Source organism: Melampsora larici-populina, assembly GCF_000204055.1.
Source record: "Melampsora larici-populina 98AG31 unplaced genomic scaffold MELLAscaffold_2, whole genome shotgun sequence".
Lineage (NCBI taxonomy): Eukaryota > Fungi > Basidiomycota > Pucciniomycetes > Pucciniales > Melampsoraceae > Melampsora > Melampsora laricis-populina.
Genome location: NW_006768766.1, coordinates 2,370,770 through 2,393,967, shown reverse-complemented (window position 1 = coordinate 2,393,967; position 23,198 = coordinate 2,370,770). Strand labels below are relative to the sequence as shown.

At 42.6% G+C, this 23,198-nt stretch overlaps 5 protein-coding genes across 5 annotated transcripts; 3 read left to right on the top strand and 2 right to left on the bottom strand.

Moving 5' to 3' along the window:
• Positions 1–48: 48 nt before the first annotated feature.
• MELLADRAFT_101909 (uncharacterized protein) lies at positions 49–1,099 on the top strand (the record flags this gene model as incomplete). The annotated part of the gene is made up of 4 exons (XM_007404604.1): positions 49–242; positions 320–558; positions 636–785; positions 855–1,099. 4 exons carry the CDS (start codon positions 49–51, stop codon positions 1,097–1,099), a joined length of 828 nt encoding a protein of 275 aa, XP_007404666.1.
• A 6,341-nt stretch (positions 1,100–7,440) lies between these two features.
• On the top strand, positions 7,441–9,953 carry MELLADRAFT_89202 (uncharacterized protein; the record flags this gene model as incomplete). The annotated part of the gene is made up of 7 exons (XM_007404605.1): positions 7,441–7,510; positions 7,570–7,950; positions 8,005–8,354; positions 8,419–8,736; positions 8,798–8,947; positions 9,013–9,423; positions 9,480–9,953. 7 exons carry the CDS (start codon positions 7,441–7,443, stop codon positions 9,951–9,953), a joined length of 2,154 nt encoding a protein of 717 aa, XP_007404667.1.
• Positions 9,954–11,353: 1,400 nt separating this feature from the next.
• Positions 11,354–11,939, top strand: MELLADRAFT_89201 (uncharacterized protein; the record flags this gene model as incomplete). The annotated part of the gene is made up of 2 exons (XM_007404606.1): positions 11,354–11,665; positions 11,739–11,939. 2 exons carry the CDS (start codon positions 11,354–11,356, stop codon positions 11,937–11,939), a joined length of 513 nt encoding a protein of 170 aa, XP_007404668.1.
• Positions 11,940–13,566: 1,627 nt separating this feature from the next.
• MELLADRAFT_89200 (uncharacterized protein) lies at positions 13,567–14,782 on the bottom strand (the record flags this gene model as incomplete). The annotated part of the gene is made up of 6 exons (XM_007404330.1): positions 13,567–13,678; positions 13,743–13,875; positions 13,922–14,000; positions 14,071–14,504; positions 14,569–14,625; positions 14,695–14,782. 6 exons carry the CDS (start codon positions 14,780–14,782, stop codon positions 13,567–13,569), a joined length of 903 nt encoding a protein of 300 aa, XP_007404392.1.
• Positions 14,783–17,734: 2,952 nt separating this feature from the next.
• On the bottom strand, positions 17,735–18,223 carry MELLADRAFT_59173 (uncharacterized protein; the record flags this gene model as incomplete). The annotated part of the gene is made up of 1 exon (XM_007404329.1): positions 17,735–18,223. One exon carries the CDS (start codon positions 18,221–18,223, stop codon positions 17,735–17,737), a length of 489 nt encoding a protein of 162 aa, XP_007404391.1.
• Positions 18,224–23,198: the final 4,975 nt, after the last annotated feature.

Here is a 23,198-nt window from a genome sequence, read left to right as displayed (position 1 = left end):
TTGAGGAAATCACCAATATCAACGCACCTACCATCAATTCAACTCAAGATGACTCAAATGTCGCATATTCCCTTCACTGAATCGAAGACATCACAGCCACCAACCGAAAGGACTATAATCCGACCGTCAGATGAAATGCATGCTAGGAAAAATACAATTCCTCCACCTATGGAAAATGGAAGAAAAAAACCATCAACGGTCCAAACGATCAGATTGACATTTAGTGAAGAAAACGAACAACAGTTTGTAGGAAACCCTCAGATCATTAAAGATCACAAATCAGATTGCTAAATCGTAAATCATTTTCTTATTACATCAGGAGTCAAAACAAGCAACAGGAGTTTAGAGATCAAGAAAATGAGATCATCGAACGATTGATACAAATTTCATTTGCAAAACAAAAAAATGGATATAAATGTTGTTTTTTGAACTTGCAACCTCTTAGTAGTACTCCAGCTTTGCCACTTCCTTTGAAACTTATAGATATGGATCATCAAGGTAGTTTAAAGAGAACTCATATGACGCATAAAAGCGGACCAAAGGACACAAATTTAATAAGTGAGAGTCTCATAATATCACATACATCTCTAATTTTTTTATTCAGAGAGTTACTGATGCTATTGTTACTATTTCAGACACTTCATGCGGACATCATCATCACTATGAATTTTTGTCTGACAAACCAAACACAAAAATATCAACGGTTCTGAACTCTAGGAAAGTACCAATAGCACCTTTAGCTTCGAATCCTCATCTGAGTCTAACAAACCAAGTGACCAGAAGTAGTAAGTTTTCTATCCAATTCCTTCATTCTAATCATGAAAATTTTCTGATATACTCAATTTCCTCAATAGGAACTCAATCACCATATATCATTCATGAAGTTGATTATTATCAAGATAACAGAAGAAATTTCTTAATTGCTAAAGCTCTTCAACATCAAAGTTTAAATTACAATCAAAATCTAAATTATAATCTCACCATAAGATCTTCTTGTCAAATTTGTTTTCAATGTTTTTATACTTTAGATTTGTTATATAGACATATTTCTTCAGTACATTCTCGTCATTCAAAATCAAATTATACTTATTTTACTTGAATTTATCATTACATATATGAATTTTTCTTTGGTATCTTTGTATATAAAGAATTCGTTTTTTCGGTTAACATTTCTGGTGAAGAGGTGGCCAAGGAGGGTTTTTCTTTGAGGGCTCAGAGTGTTTCCTTTGGACTTTTTTTTGGTTTGTGAATAAATCATCTTTTTCAATTTACAGGTTTCCGAGTAACCTGCAAGTAATATATACACGAATCATTGATTTCAAAGAAAGAAATCCTCAAGCTGATCATCTAAAGCTAATCCCGAATCTTAAAGGCAGTGAGTTCTCAAACATCTCTCAAGATGAATTTTGATGTGCGAGGCTTGAATCTGTGCACCGTCATGACGGCCTTAAGAGTCTCCTTAATCCCAAAACAGCTATTTCAATGGGTCTGAATCCAGTAAACTTGTTGACACTTGCAAGTTAAAGGTGATCATTGCTGGTACATCATGCGTACGGAGTGTCATTCAGCGGATCGCTTTGTTGAACTTATGCACCCACTAACAAAGCCAAGACACATACCACGAGAATTTGAACATGATTAGAACCAAAATCGACCCGGTGATGGAAGGTCCTGACCAAAGGACCATAAACGCGACCAATCCTTGAGGAAGTACCCTTACAATTTCAATCACGTATGTGGTTCCAAAGTCTAGGACAATGATGATGTCACTAGTATATTTCCTCTGAACTTTTCAGTCATGATTAGAGTGATCATTAATTAGAGTAATATTGGTTATGGTGTGCTACTTAGAATAAATGAAATGTGATTTTGTAAAATTTCCCCTGTTGCGTGGATGCCCGCATAGTCTCTAGTATTACCAAAGTGTCAGCCTACTCCAGGAAGATGAATGATCCCAAGAGCAACACTGCCACACCATTTATTCAGGGAGTTTATACATGCATCATCATTAATGGCCAGGAGCAGGAGAAAGCACCACTTGAAGGATGGAAGCGGGAATATGATTCAAAGGGAGTGGAGCTACAGGAAAGTTGCATTGATTGTGTGCCTCCACAAGATTAAAACATCTACACAAGACTGAACCTGTGGGTGTATGTCTTCAATGTGCTTGTAGCCATTTTACTTGAGAGTGGGAGCAGGAGGTATGTTTTTGAGACTTTGAGGGTAAATATGCAAGTGAAGGAGTGGTGATGTGTGAAAATGGTATTAGACTGGGTGTGAGACTTGGTTTTTTGTGTGTGGGAGGAGATTTAGGCTTATTTTACACATCTTTGATGTGTTTGGGATGATTTTGTTTGTAAATTGACATAAGGAAGTGTTTTTGAGGATTAAAACGTATGTATGAAAAGGAAAGGTTGGTGATATGCAAAAAGTTTCTTAATGAAAGATGTTTGCAATCCAATCTTGCCATGTTGGGAGGAGAGTTAGGCATATTGCTTCTATCTCCAATTTGTCAGGGGTGATTTCATATGAAAACCAGCATCAACATTGATGTCTTGAAATCCACATCTGACTCCATTTTGTACACACACAAAGTGGAAATTTAACACATTGAAGGATTGGAGCTGAATGTTTTTTGCATCAAGACAACAATTTTAATCATTTTTGACATTAATTGAAATCATTTTGTGTTGTGGAAAAGTATTACATGTGCACAGTCATAGCGCAAAAGCTAGCAAAATTATAGTGGTCACTGCACTTCAAAACATTGTAAGGTTTTTTTAATCCAAAAAAAGTGATTTTTATGCATAGGGATTCATATCAGAGTAGTGCTATGGAAAGGGGTCAGAATCTGTTATGTTTTGCAGTGGTTCAGCTACCAGAATTGAAAATGTATGAGATGATTGGAACACGGTCCTGACACCTAATTCAGAAAACTGATATGCGCTCTAGTGTTAGATAAGATCACAATGAAGTTATCCTATATAAGGAAATAACTCTGACCTGATTTAATAATTGGGGTTTGTACAAAGCACACGAGATAGAAATGTGAGCTTATTGATCTAATGAAAAGGACAAGTTTCTCTTTCCAAAGATAATTCATTACCTGATATGCGCTCTAGTGTTAGATAAGATCACAATGAAGTTATCCTATATAAGGAAATAACTCTGACCTACAACAATGATAAAGAAACATGAACATGACAAATGTAAGTAAATAAGTTGTGAGATAATCAGTTAGATAAGTACCTGATTTAATAATTGGGGTTTGTACAAAGCACACGAGATAGAAATGTGAGCTTATTGATCTAATGAAAAGGACAACTGATACATATATTGATTAGTAGCTATTCTATATGATGAGATAAGAGGATTACGTACGTTTCTCTTTCCAAAGATGGGAAAGAGAAACAATATAATAGATGAGAGCGGGATGGTTTAAGTAGTAATTCTTAGGAAAGTATCTACCATACGTCATTCATCTAAATCTGATAACACTTTGCGTAACTCCTATACATAACATTATGACACCTTTGCGTAACTCCTACGCATAACACTTTCTTTGACCTCGTCGATTGAACACCAACAAGAATGGACTCAAAATTTGTCATAAATTTGATCTTAGTTGAAAATGCTGAAAATCATGACAACTGCTTTTGTTATTGGAACCCCAGGGGCACTCAGAAGTCCAGTTTGCCTCTTGTGGCCTATGAGGTTTGAACTCCCACAGTGTTTGAATGTTTTTAACTCTGCACAGATTAGCCTCCTGTTTACACTGGCCACATAACACAGGATTGCCAACTCAAATTTTATGTTATGTAGTTATTAGGATGTTTCCCTAGGTGCCACAAATGTTTGCCAAGGTGGTATCTTTCAACTTGAACGACTATAGAGTGGCTATGCTCTCTTGAAAAAATATCATATGATATCTCCAATCTAAATGCTTTGTTAGGTGGGATTGCAATCAACACAGCTAAGCTCCAGCCCCAATATTGAAAATTATAATCTTTCTTACTTACATTTCTAGAAACCTATGATTGGATGTCTTGTTTCAATTGAAAAGACTTCAAGTAACAAGTTCTCTGAAACTGAGATTTGTTCTTGTTGTGATGTGATTACATCCTCATGTCATTAATTGCAGTGTCCAATCACAGAACCCGTCAAAAACTGGTTCAGATGAACTTACAAGAAGTAGAGCGCTGCTGACTTGCACTAAGTTTCTTTTGAAAAGCTTCACAGAACTGATTGTGATTGTGAGAGGCAGTTACCTAAATAGAGCAAAGAACAATGTCAACTCTTTCCATCTATGGGGAGAGGTTAGGATTTGATCTTGGAGATAAATAGCTGATTCTGAGCAGAGATTTCAAGATGTGAAAAAATCCTTACCTTGGACTGTGTGTACAAGTTTATCTAGTCCAATGATCTCTTGGATTTAAAATTTCAAGGTAACTTTGTTGGTGGTGATGCTCTAATGTTCAATTCATGGAATCCATTGTTAAAACAGCTTGCTTCATCTCAATTGACAATCTTTCAATGCTCAAAGATCTGATCATTATGCAACTCTTGACAATAACACCGAGGGGAAATTGACAAATATTTATTATAAATTTAATGCACACAGGAGTTTTTCTATCTTTCTATTTGTATTTTGATCAAATATTTCCTTTTAGATCATGAACCATATCAAAACCCTCAAAAGATAATCAAGAAACCACACACACAATTAATAAAAAAGTTGAGAGCATCAGATCATGTACTTTTTTTAATCTGTTTGAAGGGAGAGTTTAACTCTGAGTCTACCAGCCACATCAATTTCAGTGCCAAAAGCTCCTTTTGAGACTGCTACAACTTTGAAAAATCCTAAGCCAAACTTCTTATAACTTTGAGTCTGTTGTACAAATATGACAAATGGTTGTGTGATAGTCCACAGGGCACGTCTGAATCCATTTTTCATCTAGTGCTTTACAACTTTTGCAATACCCTATCCTTTGAATGTTTGTAAATTTGCACAAACCACCATCACATTGACATTTTCTACATACCTCCTCATAATTACAGGCACTTTCATCGTACCTTACGTTCTCCAGAAAGTGGCTACATTGGCTACATAACTCCGCCATGGTCATACCAGCCAACACCAGCACCCACAGACTGGCTATACACGCTTTTGAAAATATCATAGGGGATTTCGGATCTGAATGCTATGTTAGGTAGGCTTTCAATCAGTATAGATAAGCTCTAGTCTTAGTAACACTGATTACACTCTTGATTACTCACCCTGATTTCTTCTCACCTTAAGGTAGTCTTTGCAACTAAGATGTCTGCCTATATGATGTGAAGATATCATTGTTTCATCAGTCTCAGTATGCAGTAAAAAACAATCAAAACCGTGGTTTGGATTAACTTACAAGGAATATAGAGCTGCTGACTTGCACTAAGTTTCTTCAGAACTTCACAAACCTGCTTGTGAAGGTCAGAGGCAGTCAACCAGATAGAGCAAAAGACACTGTCAATATTTGCAGCTCATAGGGGTTTTTGGGTTTGATCTTGCAAATAAGAAACTGATTTCGAGCTCTCATTGCAAGATGTGAAAGAAAGAGTTCTTATCCTCACAAAAGACGTGAAAAAAACTAAAGTAAAAATGAGGAAGTGGATTGACCTTTATTGTGGTACTGAGTTGAAAGAAGCTGGAACGCAAGAACGGGAGTGAATTGATTTTAGTAAAAGAAAGAAATAGATTGATGGGAGGATTTTGAAATGTTTTGGAGTTCAATGAAAATAGAGCAAAGGGATTTTCCAGTCAGTATTAATGAAGGAACCCTCAAGCTGCTAAATTGCGAGAGAAACAGAAAGCTCTCGTTTGCCATACTCACTGATAAATTCCTCAAGTTGTATGTAGTCCAAAAACGATCTTGTTGAAGAGATTCCGATAATGAGAGCTGTCAATTGATAACTCAAGATATTTCCCCAGACAACGGTGGTACGAGCCTTTTTCTCCCCAAGATTCTTTTTGGATCTTATCGAGGACTGTGCTGTGATGTTTCCATGATATACATATTTATATCTTTTTTCTATTTGGCTACGTGTTGGAGATCACTCACGTAGCTGGCTCCCGAGAATTAGTGATAAGGTTCCTCTATCTTGCCCAGACTTTGAATCAAGATCTTATTTTGTGGCAAATGTTCCATTGTTCAATTCATATCTGATGGATCTTCTATATCACTCTGAGACATGGAATCAAACTCTTGTTTTTCGGGATATGTTCCATTGCTCAATTCATAGACTTCATCCTTTACAAAATTTCCTTCACTGCATTTGCATTATAATGATGCGATGAATACTTTTTTAAACCCAAATAATCAACCCAAATGGTTTTTTGTCAGATTGTTCCTTATAACGTACCAATATAGCAGGTTTCACAAAGCCTATCCCAAAAATTCCCTGCCAATATGCTCGAATCTTACGGCAAGATTAGGCAAGCGGTTTGGAATATAATTCATAAAGTTTTCCAAAAAAAATCACCTCAGGTACTTATCCAATCTGCGTGCTTCAAGCAGCTGTACAGAGACATTAAATCACAGCTGCTTGAGACAGTCTTTTCCCCTCTATCTCTCTGGAAGCTTTGGAAAATGAAGACATAATACACCCCAAAGTTACACACACACATACCCAAGGACCAAAGGGGACACTGTGCCTTCCATTGCATGCCTGAGAATTCTTTGAAAGGTCTTGTGCTTCAGCCTCAAGCATGAACAAGCTTGGCACAATAGTCAATTAACTTCTTGGTTAAAATACAAATATGGTTGATTGTTTTCTTGTTGCAAGAAAGTTTGCTCAAATTCTAGTTTGACTGACTTGGGTTCTAATTAGGGTTATGTCTTGACAAAAGACATAACCCTATTCAAATCTTTGAGAAAAAATGTAAGTAACCTCTGAATTCTTAAGAATGAAACATATAAGCTAAACCCATTGACCTTTTTCCAAGTTCAAGACTTCATCATGATGTGTATTTTGACCAAAAAAAAATGCATGTGAATAATGTGTTTTGATACAAAAGTGTTTACATTTTTCTACTTCTATTCATATTTCCAAAAAATCTAGTGTTTAAAATCATCATGAATTATTTTAAACCTATAAAATATATCAAAGAGTCTACACACTAAAAGATAAAGAAGTCAATGGTACATTAAGCTGGCTGCAATCTGAAGTGATGACTAAAGACCCCGGGGCAACGTACTGGGCTCGAGTCTCGAGATACGCTCGGTGGGGCTTTGGCTCTCAGAGTACCGATACCGAGAACTGTCAGTTTCGGGGAGCATCGGGATTTCGTATGTTCTGTGATAATTATCACATGATAATTATCACGGGAAATACATGCAGACATTTTACGGTGCGTGACACCCTCATGACAGCCCTGGATCTAGTCAGCTGTACGGGTAGATGCTGCGCGCGGGGCCATGGCACCGACCACGCTACCTCTCCCAACCCATAGCGTCGCGTGGTTGGTCACGTCTGTCCAAAACGTGTTTCGTCTTTCGAATTTTTTTCCACTTTCTGCTTTTGGACAAGGAAATACTTTATCGCTCCAGACCCTCTTTGACATGGCTGAGCAAAATTTTTATTGCCCAAGACCCTTTTCGTACACTGCCTTCCAAGCATCAATATCAATCAAACAATCGTCCCCAATGGCGTCTGTTCCATTTCACCTTCTTTTCAATCCGACCATCTGGCCACCGAGATCACCTCACTTCGTTTCCATTTCGCGACCTGCTAGCCCACGTCATGAAGCCTCGCAGCCCCTACATCGGATCGAAGTACCAGCGGATGCACCCATCCCACCCCCTTCCTTCACCTGCTCTTCCAGGCCATGTTGGCCTGGCTTGTCCCATGTGCACGGTCAACATTTCACTGATCTACATACCAGGTGGTGTGGATACGGTCAAGGTGAAAGTCAGTGTTCCTCCTTCTTCCAATCTGACCTATCTACTGGAAAAACTAATCGAGTTCACTTCTTTTTAATACCAACTCCGTTTCGATCACCCGTGGTTCCTACCCACCAGTGCCCAAAAAGCGAGCATTATTACCGAACCTTCAAGCTGAACCAACTTAACTACGAGCTCGCGCGGATCAACGCTGGCGAAAAGTATCCAATCCCTTACAACGCATCACTTCATGGGCCACCCCTCAACATCAAAGGCAAGTTTGTCGCCGAGCAAGTCAGTCCAAAGAGTGCTTCCCAACGTGCGCAACGTGCCGCCCCGTCACAACTGTGTGCTCGCGCCCGCGATGGTCCCACCGCCGAGAAGCACAAAAGCGCGGGTCATACTGGATGTACGCAAAAGTATTGTAAGGCGGTAAGTAATCTCGTTTCCTCCATCATGTGCCTCGCTCATCATTTGGACCCTTTTGGGAACCTAGTGCTGCCATGCATATGGACCGCCTGGCACATGCTATGTTCATCGCATGAAGCCTGAGGGATCCCAGGATGCCACTCCAGCGCCATCCCATCGCTCGAGCACCAGCCATGCTCCTTCCTCGACAGTACCCCAGGCCAAACGAGCCCGTATAATCCCGGAGCAGTGCGCGCAGAGTGTTGGCCGAACCGGACACGTGCTGAACGAAGATGGCGAGCGGGTCCTCTCAAACGCCCGGAAATTGAAAGAAGACATGGTTAGAAAGGCATCGGAGCCTCGTCTTGACCCGAGCAAGGTTGTCAGCTTACATCTCGTCACTCAGGTAGGTGTTGTTTCTTCATATACTGTTGCATCCATCCTGACAGCTTCATCTATATTTGTAGCCCACAACCCCGGTCATTACGCAGCATTTTCCGACCTGGCCTCTCATTGCGCTAGACGAATGCGAGTCCCTTGTGCGCAAGGCGAAAGCGGCTGCTGGACTCTCTTGGAACGGCCATATCCTAGTCTGGGATGAACAACTGAAAAACTGGGTGAGTCTTTTTGGGTATCTCTTCGCGCCGACTTCAATTTGACCTTTTTTTTGGAATGCTTGCAGCGGGACATTGCACTCACTTTGCCGCATCAGTACACCCGCACAGCCAAAAATCTCGTTCTTTGTCTTCCAAGCCAGCGCCACGCCCTAGCCAAAGAAGTTCAAGACGTTCTTGAAAGCTTTGGTCTTGGGAAACCTTCTATTCCTAAAGCTCCTGTGCAATCTACCAAGGTTCCCAAAGCTGAACCTTGGTCTCCGCCCCGATCGGCCACCCACGTTGCAGGATCATCCCTTGGACCAATCGAGATCCTCGATTCAGATTCGCCTTCGGATACGGACGACGCGCCAGAGCTAGACACAACTCCATCAAAGCTCCCTTTCAACACACCGTCAGGCGACGCCAGTTCAGACAATGTGACTCCCGACTCGTTTCGGCACTTGGACCCCGCTTTAACCGGGAACCTGTCAGCCCAGGTGCGTCCATTTGTTCTTCTCCTTGAACAACTGCCACTTCTCATCATATCATGAAGGCTGTCTGGCTTTCTTATATCCTCCCCCAGGTCCTAGCAGCCGACCAGAAGCCCTTCAATTCCAGCAGTACCGAAGCCCCGGTCCTCAAAGTGTGGCCCGGAGAGGAGGCCATGACGTTCACACTACTCGCATGGCATCATGCAGTCGGAATGCCTGCAATCCGTGCGCGTCGTATACCTTACTGGATTAATTTTTTTGGAACCGAGTACGAATTGGAGGAACAAACCGCTTATCGCTACGCGCACTTTGTAGACAAAGTCACTTATCCAAGGTTCAAGGCTTGGCTTGACAGCTGGCCTGAAGAGGGTGAGAAAAATCGCTACAATATCACAGTCAGTGAGGCGCGGCGGCATTTTCAAGCTGAGTTCAAAGCAGTTACTGGTTTGAAACAACCTGATGATCCAAGCGCCCTTCGGAAACACAAAGAGCAAAAGGCCCCTCGGCCATCGAAGAAACGCAGAACGAAGCAATGATGGTAGCCTCTTCCTTCACTTAACATACATTCTGCTTTCCTATTCACATTATACATTTTGCGTTCTTGCCTTTCATAATTTCTGTGGCATGATGACTTTGTTGTTGGGTTAGTTGTTTGTGTTTGGGTTTGCGTGGGGTGGGTTGGGTTTGGCTTTGGAAAAAAAAAGGTGTTATTTGATTTTATGGTCCATGTTCTTTATCTTCTTTGAAACAAAGAAGACAATTTTTGTTTTTGTTTGTTTCTCTCTTCAGCTCAATTGGATCTATATACAAACAAACAATGATGATCAAATGGTTAAGGGGTTTGATACCAATTGATCATCATTACACAAAAACCAAAAAAAGGAACATTTTTTGGTTTTTCTGTTGGTTTTTTTGATCTTTGTGTTTTATTTTGGGTTGGGTGAGTTTTTCAGTTGGTTTTTGTAGACACTTTATTCATTGAGATTGCATTGCATGTATTCTGGTTTGAAAAGTGAGTACAGTTTAAAACAACAGAGTAACAGTTGATGGATGTTAAGTGTTTGATTGAAAGTGGTGAGGATCATGTTGACCACACCCATTTCAATTGGTTTGGTGGTAGTGTGTGATGAGGGTGTGTTGTACAGAAGATTTCATGGTTTGGATGATTGAGGTGACAGCTCACATCAAATAAAAAGATGTGAGAATCATTAATTTTTGGGAAATACAAAGTTTTTGGGTGTTTCACTTTGTCATTAAGGGTCAGTTTAGAGCGAGTGTATGTGATCAATTTTGAGAACTTTATTTGAACACCCCCAGGTGCGTCCCATTGACACGACGTGAGACATCCAGCTGTTACTCCTTGTGTCTGTTTCTCTTTCCCAGCCCATTTTACACACTTTAAAAGACTTGAAGGAGTGCAGAATTTCTGTACAAACCAACGGTCATTATATGGGACTGCAAATTTGATGCATTTTGATTCATTGGCAATTCACCTGTGTTTGACCTCAGACCAGAATGGAAAACATGACTTGGCGATGACTGGAAGCGTTCCAGAAAATGGAAAAAGACCAAGTAGGTCCTTGCGTTCCTGGGTCCGCGATGGAGCGGCTCGCCAAAGCTCTTCTAAACCACCTTTGACAGTGGAGGAAACTTTATGTAAGAAGCACCTGGCGTAATCGGTTGTTGGGTTCCAAGTGTAAGAATCAACTGTTAATGTGTCCAATTCGAGTAAGTCTTCCTCATGCTGCAAGAACTGAGCATGCATCTCGTTCGCCATGGTGATGTTGTTCGAGCCGAGTCCGTAACCTGCGCAAGCATGTGGATTTTCTCAAGATAACAGACGTAAGTTATAATAAAACCAACCTCTCATCGTTTTATCACCCTTCACCATTTCATTCTTTTCACTCTTCATTATCTTTCCGTAAAGTCTCTTATCATGGCTAGCAGCCCCCCTAATTCCCAACGATCCAATGCCTCCGAGACCTCTGCTCGACCTATCCAATCAACCCCACTTCGTCGTTCAAGTAGGCCACCAACTCCTCGTAAAACCATCCCTGGAATGATACAACCTTCTGCCGACAGCCAAACCACAATTCCTCTCCCGCAGCAATCCACCAGTGGTACATCGAGGGTACAAAATCGAGCCAAACAATCCCAGACGACAACCAGTGCTCCCGGTTTAGACTCTTCACAACATTCGGCTCCAGCATCCTCTCTGAAGCGGAAACGTCCTTCAAAGGCATCACAGGTGAGTACATAAGTCTCTTTACAACTATGCTTGACACTTGTTACTGATACCCAATTTTAATCACATTTGATAGCCCCCTCGCGAAGACATACCACCTGAGGACAAAATGAATGAAGACTCAGAGGACGGCCTGTCAAAACGTCAGAAGTTGAAGCGAGCAGAGGCCCTTCAAGTAAGCAGCAACAATGAAGAAGAGAACCCGGAGTATACTCCCGCGCGCGAGTATTTTGGCGACCCTTGGAAATCCAAGAGTGGACCAGAATGGAAAACATGACACTTACTGGGTCTGGACTATCACACTTGAATCATTACTTGGTAATTGTACTACAAATGTCGTAGTACAATTACCAAGTAATGTAACTTTCCATTCCCACAAGTTTTTGAGACATCAAAAGTTCTGTACCTCTCAGGGTGTGGACAGGAAACGACACTATCACTCCTTAACTTTACGATATAAATTGTAGGTAGACATATGTGTGTGTTGTCTAATAAATCTTGTGTGTTTATCCTTGCAAATCTTTGTTTGAGGCATGCCCACCGTTTTAGCATGGTGGCCTTTAAACATACATGAATTGTGGTTGCTTGTCTCATGACCGTTTGGTTCTTTGTTATGGCACACTGTCTTTCTTTAAACAAACATGAATTGTGGTTACATGAACAATACCCCTTTAAAGCGCGCGTTGCTATGGCACGCGCCCTTTAAAGGGACATTTCTTTGAGTTGATTGAAACAAAAGCCATTGGGTCATTGTTATGGCACAATTATTGTTCAAGTGACCACAATGGGAGTTACTTGAACAATAATTGAGTGTTCATTGTGATGGCACAGTCCCTTTAAGTGAACAGCCATTTGAGTTTGTTGAAAGCCAAAAACCAAGCCCTTGTTTTTTGCACACTGCCATCCATGGGCATAGCCGTCACAATGAATCACTTGATAACAATCATTTCATTGTGACGGCAGACATACTGTCTTTAAACAAAGAACAATGGTAGTTGATTGAACAAATCACAATTGGCTCTTTGTCATTACAAACTGCTTTGGAGACAACCACCATTCATGTGAGATTGATAGCAACATTTGGGAGCAGCAAGTTATTTGATTGTGATGTTGGAAGGGCAAATCAGTCAGCTGTGTTGGTCTGGCTGAATTGTCCAAACTTGCTAATGAGTCTTTTCCCGTCGAAAAATCGGGAAAAGAGAGTGTCCACTTACTTTGAGTAAAAGCTTATGAAACAAACATTATTCCTTTGATTGACATAACACAATGGCAACCTGTCCTTGTAGAAACCAAAAGCCTAGTTCCATTACTCAATCAAACACAAATTATGAGCTTACAAAGCAAAAGATTGGCTGAAAACAATGTCAGTTTGTCAGAAAACTTTTGTAGTATAAAGTTTGATACGGCCACCAAAGCATGGTTTGAACATGCCCCAAACCATGCTTTGGTGATACATCAACAAAGCATGGTTTGGACCAATCAAAAGCACCGATGGGTTACCACTACCACAATGACAGCATCCAAACCCAGTGGAGAGGCTACCCATATGCATCTCATTTGTATCATGAGTATTATGCATGAATTGGACCTTCTGTATAATTATTCCCTCTGAATAATGAGACAGTTATCCACCAGAACAAAGTTATTGCTGCTGTGGCACGGCACACTTTGGTCATACCATTTTTTTTTCATTGATGTCAAACGAGTGTGGTGCACAAAGCAGAGAGTCTAACAAAAAGCGCCAAAAACACACAAATTTCAAGCAAAAAGGAACAATAAAGGAGTGAGGTGAGGTGAAACCAGAAGCAGAAAGTGCTTCCAAATGAAACACATACAACCAGTCACACAAATCAAAGAAAAAGTCATCCAAGGAAGAGCAATCAAAAATAACTGCTGAACTACAACTAGGATCCTGCAGGTTGTTTCATTCCAACGCGCCTACACAGGCTGTTGCAACGGTGATCACTTTCAAAATCGGATATTCTGCCAGAGAAGTAACCAGCATGCCAATCGTACCTATAGTAATGTGATGAGCAAACACATAACATGTGACAAACATTATAAGAAGATTCTGGCTCACTTCTTATCGACAATGAGAGAATGAAACAGTGTCCATCCAACGTATTGAAGTCCGTTGATCACCGCTGCCTTGTTTGTACGCCAGTACGTGTAGTGCGTGAAGGTATTGAGGAACTCTAGCATGGGGACATTGCCTTCGGGGGAGGGAATAACTAGTGTCCGACGTCTTATGGACCTTACCTTGCAACCTCTCCTGCAAAGTATACATGTCATGCATTCCATGATTGTTCCGGTGTGCAAGCACATGGTTTTCGGCAAACTGTGAAATCAAAGAAACAAGTCAAATCAAAGAAGTAACATAATCGCGCAGGGGGGGGGGATTCACTCACTCGAACATTGGTGGCCAGCTGTGCTTCGGCCACAGTTAAAAGTGAAGGGATTTCTTTGAGCTTCCCTTGGAACAGATTTAATAGCATAGTTGTGTGATACTTTTCTTGACACAACATGAAATGTGATCGCTCCGAGTCCGAAGCAAACGCTTGGACTTCCACTTGCAAAGAACCCAAGTCATTTCTTCCCCAAGGACGATGCATTTCGGCGGGGAAGGTTGAAGCCCAATCCCAATACCTGATAGGCTTGGCCAGATTGATGTCAATGTACGTTTGGGTCGACCTAAACGAAAACTCAGCCGTTTGGCCAACAGTCGCGGTTTGGAGAGTGAAAATCCATGAGGTGTGAAGGTCAATGGCAGGTGTTGGTAACACCAATTCTCCCAAAACCTCCCGCGCAGTTGCAGCGTCTATTGGCGGGGCCACAAAATTGCCTAATGGATAACTAACACATTAGTGGGCATACCTTTAGTTTGGATGGCAGGGCGTATGACGTACAGTTGACTACAATCGGATCCGGTAAAATGGTTGTTGGGCCAGCGCTGAGAATGCCACCTAAGTGCGCCCCAATCATGTGAGTATAAGTCTATAATTGCATGAGCGCCACAGTTATACGTTACTCACGTCGGAAGCGCCTGGTATCACGCGGGGAAAGCAGTTCCATCAGGTGTGGGAGGTCGGCATAGTCGTCGTCTTGGGTCAAGGTGTGCATGATGATTTAAGGTGATAGGAAAGGGCGGCGAGATAGTAAGTGCGAGATTGTGAAGTCAAATCGCTGCTGGGTCTATCTCTATCAGCATCGTCCCATTTATACTGAACATGAATGGGACAGACCAACCATTTATCCATCGAAACCTGGTTGGGACCGTGGCAAATGCTTGGCGAAATCGAACGCATGGCATGGGGATGACCATCGGCTCCTACCGAACCACGTCAGGTACTTTTTACCAAGGCATTGGTTAAGCACCCCACGGTCAGTTCAAGTTGGTGCAACAGGCAACCATTTTATGGATAATTAACTATACATCATCGAAAATGGTTGCTTCCTACCGATCAAATTTTCCAACGGGTATCGCACTGCAAGAAGCCCAATGAAAACCTGAACATTATCCATTCAGTAAGTAAAGTTCAAAATCAAATTAAGGTGAGAGAAATCCGCACCTTAATTTGGTCCAATCGGAATATGAGCGTGGCGTAGTAAGCGTTTGAGTTAATCTTGTAGCTAAACATCCTAATGAAGAACTCAAGAATTAAAATGATCATACTTGCCCGGTTGATTTTGGAGGATAATGGGACTGGTGAGCTTGGAAGTCAGATGATCGTCCACATCAATGTGGGTATTGATGTGGGTGAGATAATTGATAGGATCGAAAGGAATCTCGATTGTGGTTGAGGAGAAGAGAGATTAATAGAGAAGTGATCAACGAGTTTTGAATGAATAAGAAAAAAGTTTTGATAAGTTGAAATAGGAAAATCTTGTCCATACTGGCCTACAGCCATAGATGTCCAACTCGGGAACTGTCCCAGCAGATTAGCAAGCGCAAATCCCTCTCTATGAATAAACCTACCAATCATACTCCTCACTCTTCCTTGTGATCTTATTCGAATCTTGACTTGTTTTGGTTTTTTTGAATTCAAATGAAATTCAGATAATATGATTTGATTTCGAAAGAGGAACCCATGAAGCCAATCGGGGGCCAAAGTGCTGTGGAACGATCAGGTGGAAGCGTTAACCACGTTAACATGATGATATCATGTTAACGTGGTTAACATGAGTGATGAAAGCAAGTTGGAGTGAGATTACACTTCTTGCCATTTACGCGTGATTGAGCATCAGAGATGCATCAGAGATTGAGAAAGAATTAATGCATAAGGCAATGCATTTCTTTGAAAAACTACAACTTTTGTACCCCAATGTATTCCACTGATTCACGAGTACCTAGAGCAGCACTGAACCAATCGTTGCGTAATTCAACCATCTCTTCAAGGAAAAACTCATACCTTGTTCCTTGCATGTTGCAGCACATGGAAGCAAAACCACCGTACCAAATATTACTTAACTCTCCAGCTGAAGAGTTAAATATCCAGGAGCCGTCCTTTTGCAGGTCGGGAAAATTTTTGGGGCTTGTGTATCTTTGACAAAAATGATCGCTGACTTTGTGCGACGCATGATGGAACGGGTCGACCGGAATAATGGTGTTTTCGAACGGAGTCGGATCCTTCTCCCCGTTGTGAATCACCCGCAGTAGGGTGCACGCATTGTCGTAGAAGACCACTTCCGGTAGGCCTTCTGGAAAAGCCTCCAATAGGTAGTCCTGTGATGTGTGGTCGGGGGGGGTAAACACACATCAGAGAATGGAGAGGATGCTCAGGGAAAATGGTTCTTGCTAACTGACCCGAAGAGCACTTGGGGCTTCGGCGTTGTAAAACGTTCGCCGACTGAGGATGATTCCACACGTACCCACAATCAGCTGATTGTTGTGAGTACGGCAGCGGCTACAGGACGGGTTTTTTTTTGGCTTGGCGGCGCCACCGTCCCGGGCGCCTTCGTGAAGGCGATCAGCTTCGTCGGCGTTGTGAATTTCGTCCAAGTCGATTATTTCGGCAGTGAAGGGGTTCAGGTGCACAGTCGGATCCGAAGGGAGATTGGAGCCGGGACGGTTGAGCATTGCCTTGAGGGCAAAGTTCTTCTTCTTTCGCGCTTGAAAATCGGCAAAGGCGTTACGGTGATCTTCATTGGAACATGTTTGGGAATCTGCTTCCGCGAGGTTGGTGCACGGTTGTGCCCAACACCATCCTTTCAAAGAGACCTCATGTGCGGCACAGAACCGAGAGGTAACCTTTGGCAAAGGATTTAGGCATGGGCCATTTGGGGGGGGATTGCCAGATCGATAGGCAAGCTCTTCAAGCTGCGCTGAAGAGGCCGTGCATTGCCAGTGCCCGATTGTAAGTCCATCGGTGACAACCGCTCGAATGACTAATGTGATGCACGAAGTCAGTAGGATGATTTCAAAGCGTTCTTTTTAGATAAGTGAGATGAGCGAAACCTTTGGTCGCTTGCTTGCCGTCTATTTCGATTGGGTATGCTTTGACACACAAAGAGCAAAAGTGGTCGCGTAATTCTGACCCGTGGTCGGCAATGTAGTGGAGTTCTTGAATAATGGCTGGTAGTAACCGGTCCTCCTGTTCACCACGGGCACTTACTTGAAGGACGTCACCCCGGCGAGAGTAGCGTCGAAGTAGGCTCCACATATCAGTTGCGTCGCGGGCAACTTCTTGGGACATTCGGGGTGTAATTGTCGGGAGTGCCGAGTGGGTGGGTATGTCCTGGTTCGATACGTAGGTGAGGTTGAATAGATTCACAAGATTGAAAGTGGAGATACTATGAAAAGTAAAAGCAATCAATAAGAAGTTCTTCAAAAAAAACATAATGGGAGAATACTGACTGGGCAAGCATCTGACAGTGTCGAAAGTTCTTGGCAAGTTGGTGAGACATGGCAAAGTGGCAGTGCACCTGGAACACATCACGGTGTCTCCCCTGGGCTTCAGTGTAGTAATACCTGGTTTTATTGGTTATGTAATACAAGGGGCGGTAGGTGGTGCTACAATCTACATGCAGGAGTTAATGGGAAAAATAAGTGTTTATATATTATATACACGGCTCTTAGGTGAAGGCAAACACTGTACCTGAGCAAACGCGGGTGTGAAACTCCGCTGAGTGGATGCCATCCAAATCATACACGTAGCCTTCTCGTCGGGGGCGTAAGTGGAGGTTGCGCTTGGAAGGGCTGTCGCACACAAGGCAGGCAGAGATGGGTGGTGTAAGATAGAACTCGTGCACCTTGGTGGTCAGGTGGTGGGTAAGACCGTGCGAGCGAATAAGGGCGCCAGTATCAATCCAAGAGAACGGTAGGGAAGGGAATGACAGGTTCCAAAGTGCTTTGTAATCGGCCAAGTCCATGTCTAGGTCGAGGGCGAGCTTGAGGAATGGAAGTATGCGAGTATCATCCGAAGTGAAATTTAACGCGCGGTCTGCTCGCTTGTACACGTCGCTTGCGAGGTTGACGAATTGGATGAGTTGCGAAAGTGTCAGCTTAGTTGCCAAAGTTGCGGAAATCTCGTGCAGCCGTGTCACCAAGTCGGTGAGCAACATTGTGGAAGACAGGTAGTTGACTACACAATCGGCTGGAAGGAATCAATCATCTCATTCTGATGTCAGCATGCTCTGTCAAATCCTGAGGTGAGTGAGGTACTGACTCGGAGCTAATGGTGCTGATCTCGTATGTAGTATTGATGATGGTATGGTATCAATAAGGTGGTGTGGGTGGGGTGAAGGGATGTTCTTTATGGTTGAGGTGGATTTGGTCATGTTGTTGAATGTAAAGGAGGATTGATTGGGTGATGTGATAGCCGAATGCATCCTAGCTGCAAGGGGGCACGGGGTATGTATGGCGCGTCGCGATGCGTGGGCCAGGGGTGAGGATGTTGGTGTAGACCCATGAAAGTGGGACAACCTCAGATCACGAGGTGCGCAGGCAAGAGTGACCGGTGTGCTTGTGGGTGAGATGTATTGCTACTTACAAGCATTGGCCCCGGGGCTGCCTATGCTAATGAACCGTTTTATCAGGCGACCTCTGATACACCACAAAGACACGCGGATGTCCCAGGGACGACCGGTTATTGTTGCAGGGGGAGGGACGTCCTGACGAAACTGATCCAAGGAGCCCGGATCAAAACAGGAATTTGGGACGTCCCACGGGCTTCCAAAAGTCTTCCCATGTATCCTACATAGGGAGTCCTCAAGGTGCCTCTACGGGCTGTGCTGAGAGCTCCGCATATGATTGAACTGTTGGGACACTCGGCAGTAGTCATGAGGATGTCCTTACTGATCAACTCTAGGGCCGATTGAAGCACCGGATTGTACAATAGACACAATATCAAAATGGTATCTAGGCTGTCCTAGAGATGGGCTTCTCACTCGTCTCACACACCTGCTATCAGACCAAGGAGACAGCTTCATAGACCTTTTTTATGAGAACAAATTATACTACATTTCAATGCGGTTAAAGGAGAGAACATCGAAGACTACTTATTGAATGCAAGACGCTAATAAAGAGTTTGAAAAGAAACAAATCTATCAAGCAGGATCAGAAAATGACAATTGATCTCAAACTATTTAAATGATATCTTCATGAGAGGTGAGAGCAATCAAATCGATCCTACAAGAACTAAAAGGAAGACGCTCCAATCACTGATAGCCCAGTGGAATCGAAATGTCAAACGTTTTTGAAATGAAGACTTGATTTTGGATTCGAGACATGTATAAAGAGTTTTACAACAAACAGCCCTGTCAAGCGAAATCAGAGTGATGATCGAGCTCAAACCATTTTGATCGATTCACGAAAGGTGGGAGCGACAAAATCAAGATTCGAGACATGTATAAAGAGTTTTACAACAAACAGCCCTGTCAAGCGAAATCAGAGTGATGATCGAGCTCAAACCATTTCGATCGATTCACGAAAGGTGGGAGCGACAAAATCAATCAAAGATGTACTGAAAGGACCTTCAGCTCCAATCACTGATAGCCAATTGGAATTGAAATGTGGTAAATTGGGCTAATTGTAATCCTGAAGATGATGATAGATTCAAAGTGATTCAAGCAAACGAGGTATAGTTAAATTGGAGTAGGTTTTCAGTGGATGAAATGATTCAGCTTACAGAGTCTGATGGATAGGCTCTGATGAGTAAGAAGACCTGAAATGCCAAGTTGAAGTTTAGTAGGAAAGGGTTATTGGTGTTGAAAGCCTCTCATGACTTGGAGTTTGAGTTGGTGGTCTGGTGTGAGGGATGGATCAATTCAAGAATGATGATGAGGATAAAGCTATCAGGACAAGGAGTTCGGAACGTTAGAAGTGTTGTTAGCGTGAAGCAAGTACAATAGCATGTAATTTATCAATCATGTTGAGTTCGATGAGAAGTGGTGACAATAGGGGTTGGGGGAGAAGGCGACCAACCAGTTTCCAAACCCTGTTCAATCGCAGTTCAAATCTTTGGGAACGCTTAAGAGATGGCTCGAAATCAATATCAAAGCCACACAAAACCAACACACCTTTTTATCCAACTTTTTGCTTTGCAAAAATGTTGACCGGTATGGTTGGTTTTGTGATCACGCCACCGCTTCAACCGTTCAAAAGCTCTTACAGGGAAAGCAATTTGCGGCGCCTCAAGCCTCGCAAACGCCCTTTTTGCACCTTTTACAGATCCGTGAAAGGTGCAAAATCTTGCCCGAATTCTTCAAGCTGAGCTATCGGTGGGGCTGGAGGAGAAAAATCACACCCAAAGGCTGAATTTGGGTCTCTTTGGGTAACCCGGCACAGCGACGGGTCTGTGAAACCTGCCCCCAGTTGATTTCGGCCATCTTCGGCTGTTTTCGATTTAATTCTCAAGGGCGCAAAACCGGTTGGTCAGTTTTTCGCCCAACCCCTGATGAGATTTGATGAAAGTAATGTTGGTTGGAACTTTGTGAGATGAGGAAGGCAAAGCGGACTTATGAATTCTCAAGCTGTTTCCCCCTGTCCCTCCGATTTCTTCCTTTTGTTTATGTACAGTAGGTAAAGCCTACTGTGTACTACCTTCTCACCAGCCAAACGAAATTTTGATTTCAAGCTCAAAAACACATGACACAATGCCATCATCTCAAGCTGATACCTAGACAGGTAGAATCAGAAGGTCAAGCTTAATCAATCCATATCTTCTTGGGATGATCTGAGGCACTGATCTTTTTTTTTTTTTGTAAATGGTCAACATTTGGGCCCAAGCATAGGCTAGGTACTTAAGCTACTTAAACTAGGTACTTAAGCCGCTTAGGCCATACCTAAGCACTTAAGTACCCAGGATGGACGAATATGTACGATGCCCACTCTGCTTTAAGTCTGCCTGGTGCAGTGGTGTGAGCACCAGTCAATCCAGTTGTGATGAATCTGGGGTGACCTGTGTTCTATCTTGCTTGAAGATAGGTTTTGCTGGCACATTATTTTGAATCAAAGCATTCGCGATTGATGCTCAATCACATCTTGATCGAAGTTATTTCTTGCTCGACCTCGATGTCTTAACCTTGAAAGAGGTGCAGCAAGCCTCTTCGTGACTTTTAAAATGATTACACAATCAGAAGAAGCATAGAAAAGCACAAAAAACATTGACTTTCATGGTAAGGACTGTGATGAAATAGAAGAGAAACAAGTGAAAAGAACCCAAGTCAAGAGACTCGAGAGAAAGAAGAGTAACAACTGAGTTGAGAACAGTTGAGAAAAAGGATAGCGATGATTCAAAAAGACCGAGTAAAGACTGTTAAGAAAAAAGTAATTGGCAAGTAAGAGAAGATCAACAACCAAAAGTCAAGAAAGAGAGAAGCGAGCGTTAAAAAGGAGTGAGCGAAGACAGTCGAGCAAAAGTAGTGTAGACAAGCTTCAGTGAGATGTAAAAGGAGTGTACTTAGAATGCTGTGCATTGATCATCAGTTAACTATTGAACTGAGTCGAGGATCTAGTTACAGAGCACATCCACACGCATGAAAGCGTTTTTAGGGATTGTGCGATGACCTCGGTAACGCTTGGCCATCTTATCGGCTTCAGCACCAGTCAGACCGTTCCTACGTGATAGCATTTACAAGTCAGCTGTGAAAAAGATAAGTGATGAAATTGGGGAACCTACAGATAAGCCGAGTGCTGTCGATCGATTTTGCAAAAATATCTTCGTATGACGTCTAAGGGGCAAGATTGTCGGACTTTCTCAAAACAATCTTTGGCGTGCTGGAAGGTTTTGCACTCAAGTGAACCGCGGCGATATTCTACAAATAAGAGAACATTTAGCTGTTTGGCATCAACAAGAAATTGTAAAAGAAAGACTCGCTGTGTTTGATGTATCCCCAGAAAAGCTCGATTGGGTTTAGATCACAATGGAACTTCGGTAAGAACAAGCAGATGTGGCCAGCTTCCTCGATTACCATCTGAAGCATAGGCTTCTCATTTAAAAAGCCGGATTGTAATGAAAGAATCCTATACCAGCAGCAATCACTGCTTTTGATCCCTAGCTCTTTCCTCACACCACATTGTTCTTCGGACACAAAGAATCCACGTGCTTCGGCTTCTTGAATGTGTCGAATGGATCTGTTCTTTGCATCTTCGCTTACTCCTGAAGCTTTGCACTTGGTGCACTTTGTCAGTAGCGGAGGTTGTCCCAATGAAGCGACTCGCGTTTCATGATAGTCCCAAAGGCCTTGTTCTTCTAATACCACCTTCATGCCTTTTGGCTGTCCTCGAAGGTCAGTAATATGGTAATCAGATGGAAATACCATATGCTGGGTCTGTCCGTGAAGCTCGGTTGGGATGAAAGGATCATCCGAAGGGATGGTTGTAACACGTAGATGACCTTGTTTCCCACCAGAGCTAAGATTCATCTTTTGGACTTGTAGTGCTGAGGGACTGTATGCTTCATGAGCTGAAGAGCAATCAAATATGAAAACCCCCTGACAATCCGGATTCATTGATTCAAAGATTGGGAGAGCTCGTGTTTTGACTTGATCAATCAATTGTTTCATGTCCCACCACGGGTCTCCTTTAGTTCCTGGGTATATGACTACTGCAGCGTCATTGATGTCGGGTAGCACAGGTTGATATCCATTGCATTTGAGATCACACACTCGATCGGCGGTTACCATGAGTCGGCCAGTGGTCTTACAGATGAAATCTGAGATATGAATCAATCGGCCTTGATCTTTAGATCGGAATTCAGTGGTTCCAGGTAAGAGCCATGAAAGTCGAGGACGCTCCTTCGCATGTACAGTAGACTCGTCGTGGTACACAAAGACGGTCTCACGCAGATCACCGAGTTTCTCTGGATCAACTGGAGTTGAGTTTTCGAGGTTGGCCCCAACATACACCCGAGATCTCTTTCGAAGCTCTTCAAACTCGGCCAAGAACTTCTTTCAATATTCGACAACATCCTGTCGCTCGTGTCCATCAAAGTATAATGATTTCTTGTACTCCTGGGGCCTATAACCAATCTTGTACATCCACCGATAGGCAGTTACTAATGAGATGGTCCGTCCAGGGTGAAATTGAGGGAGAGCT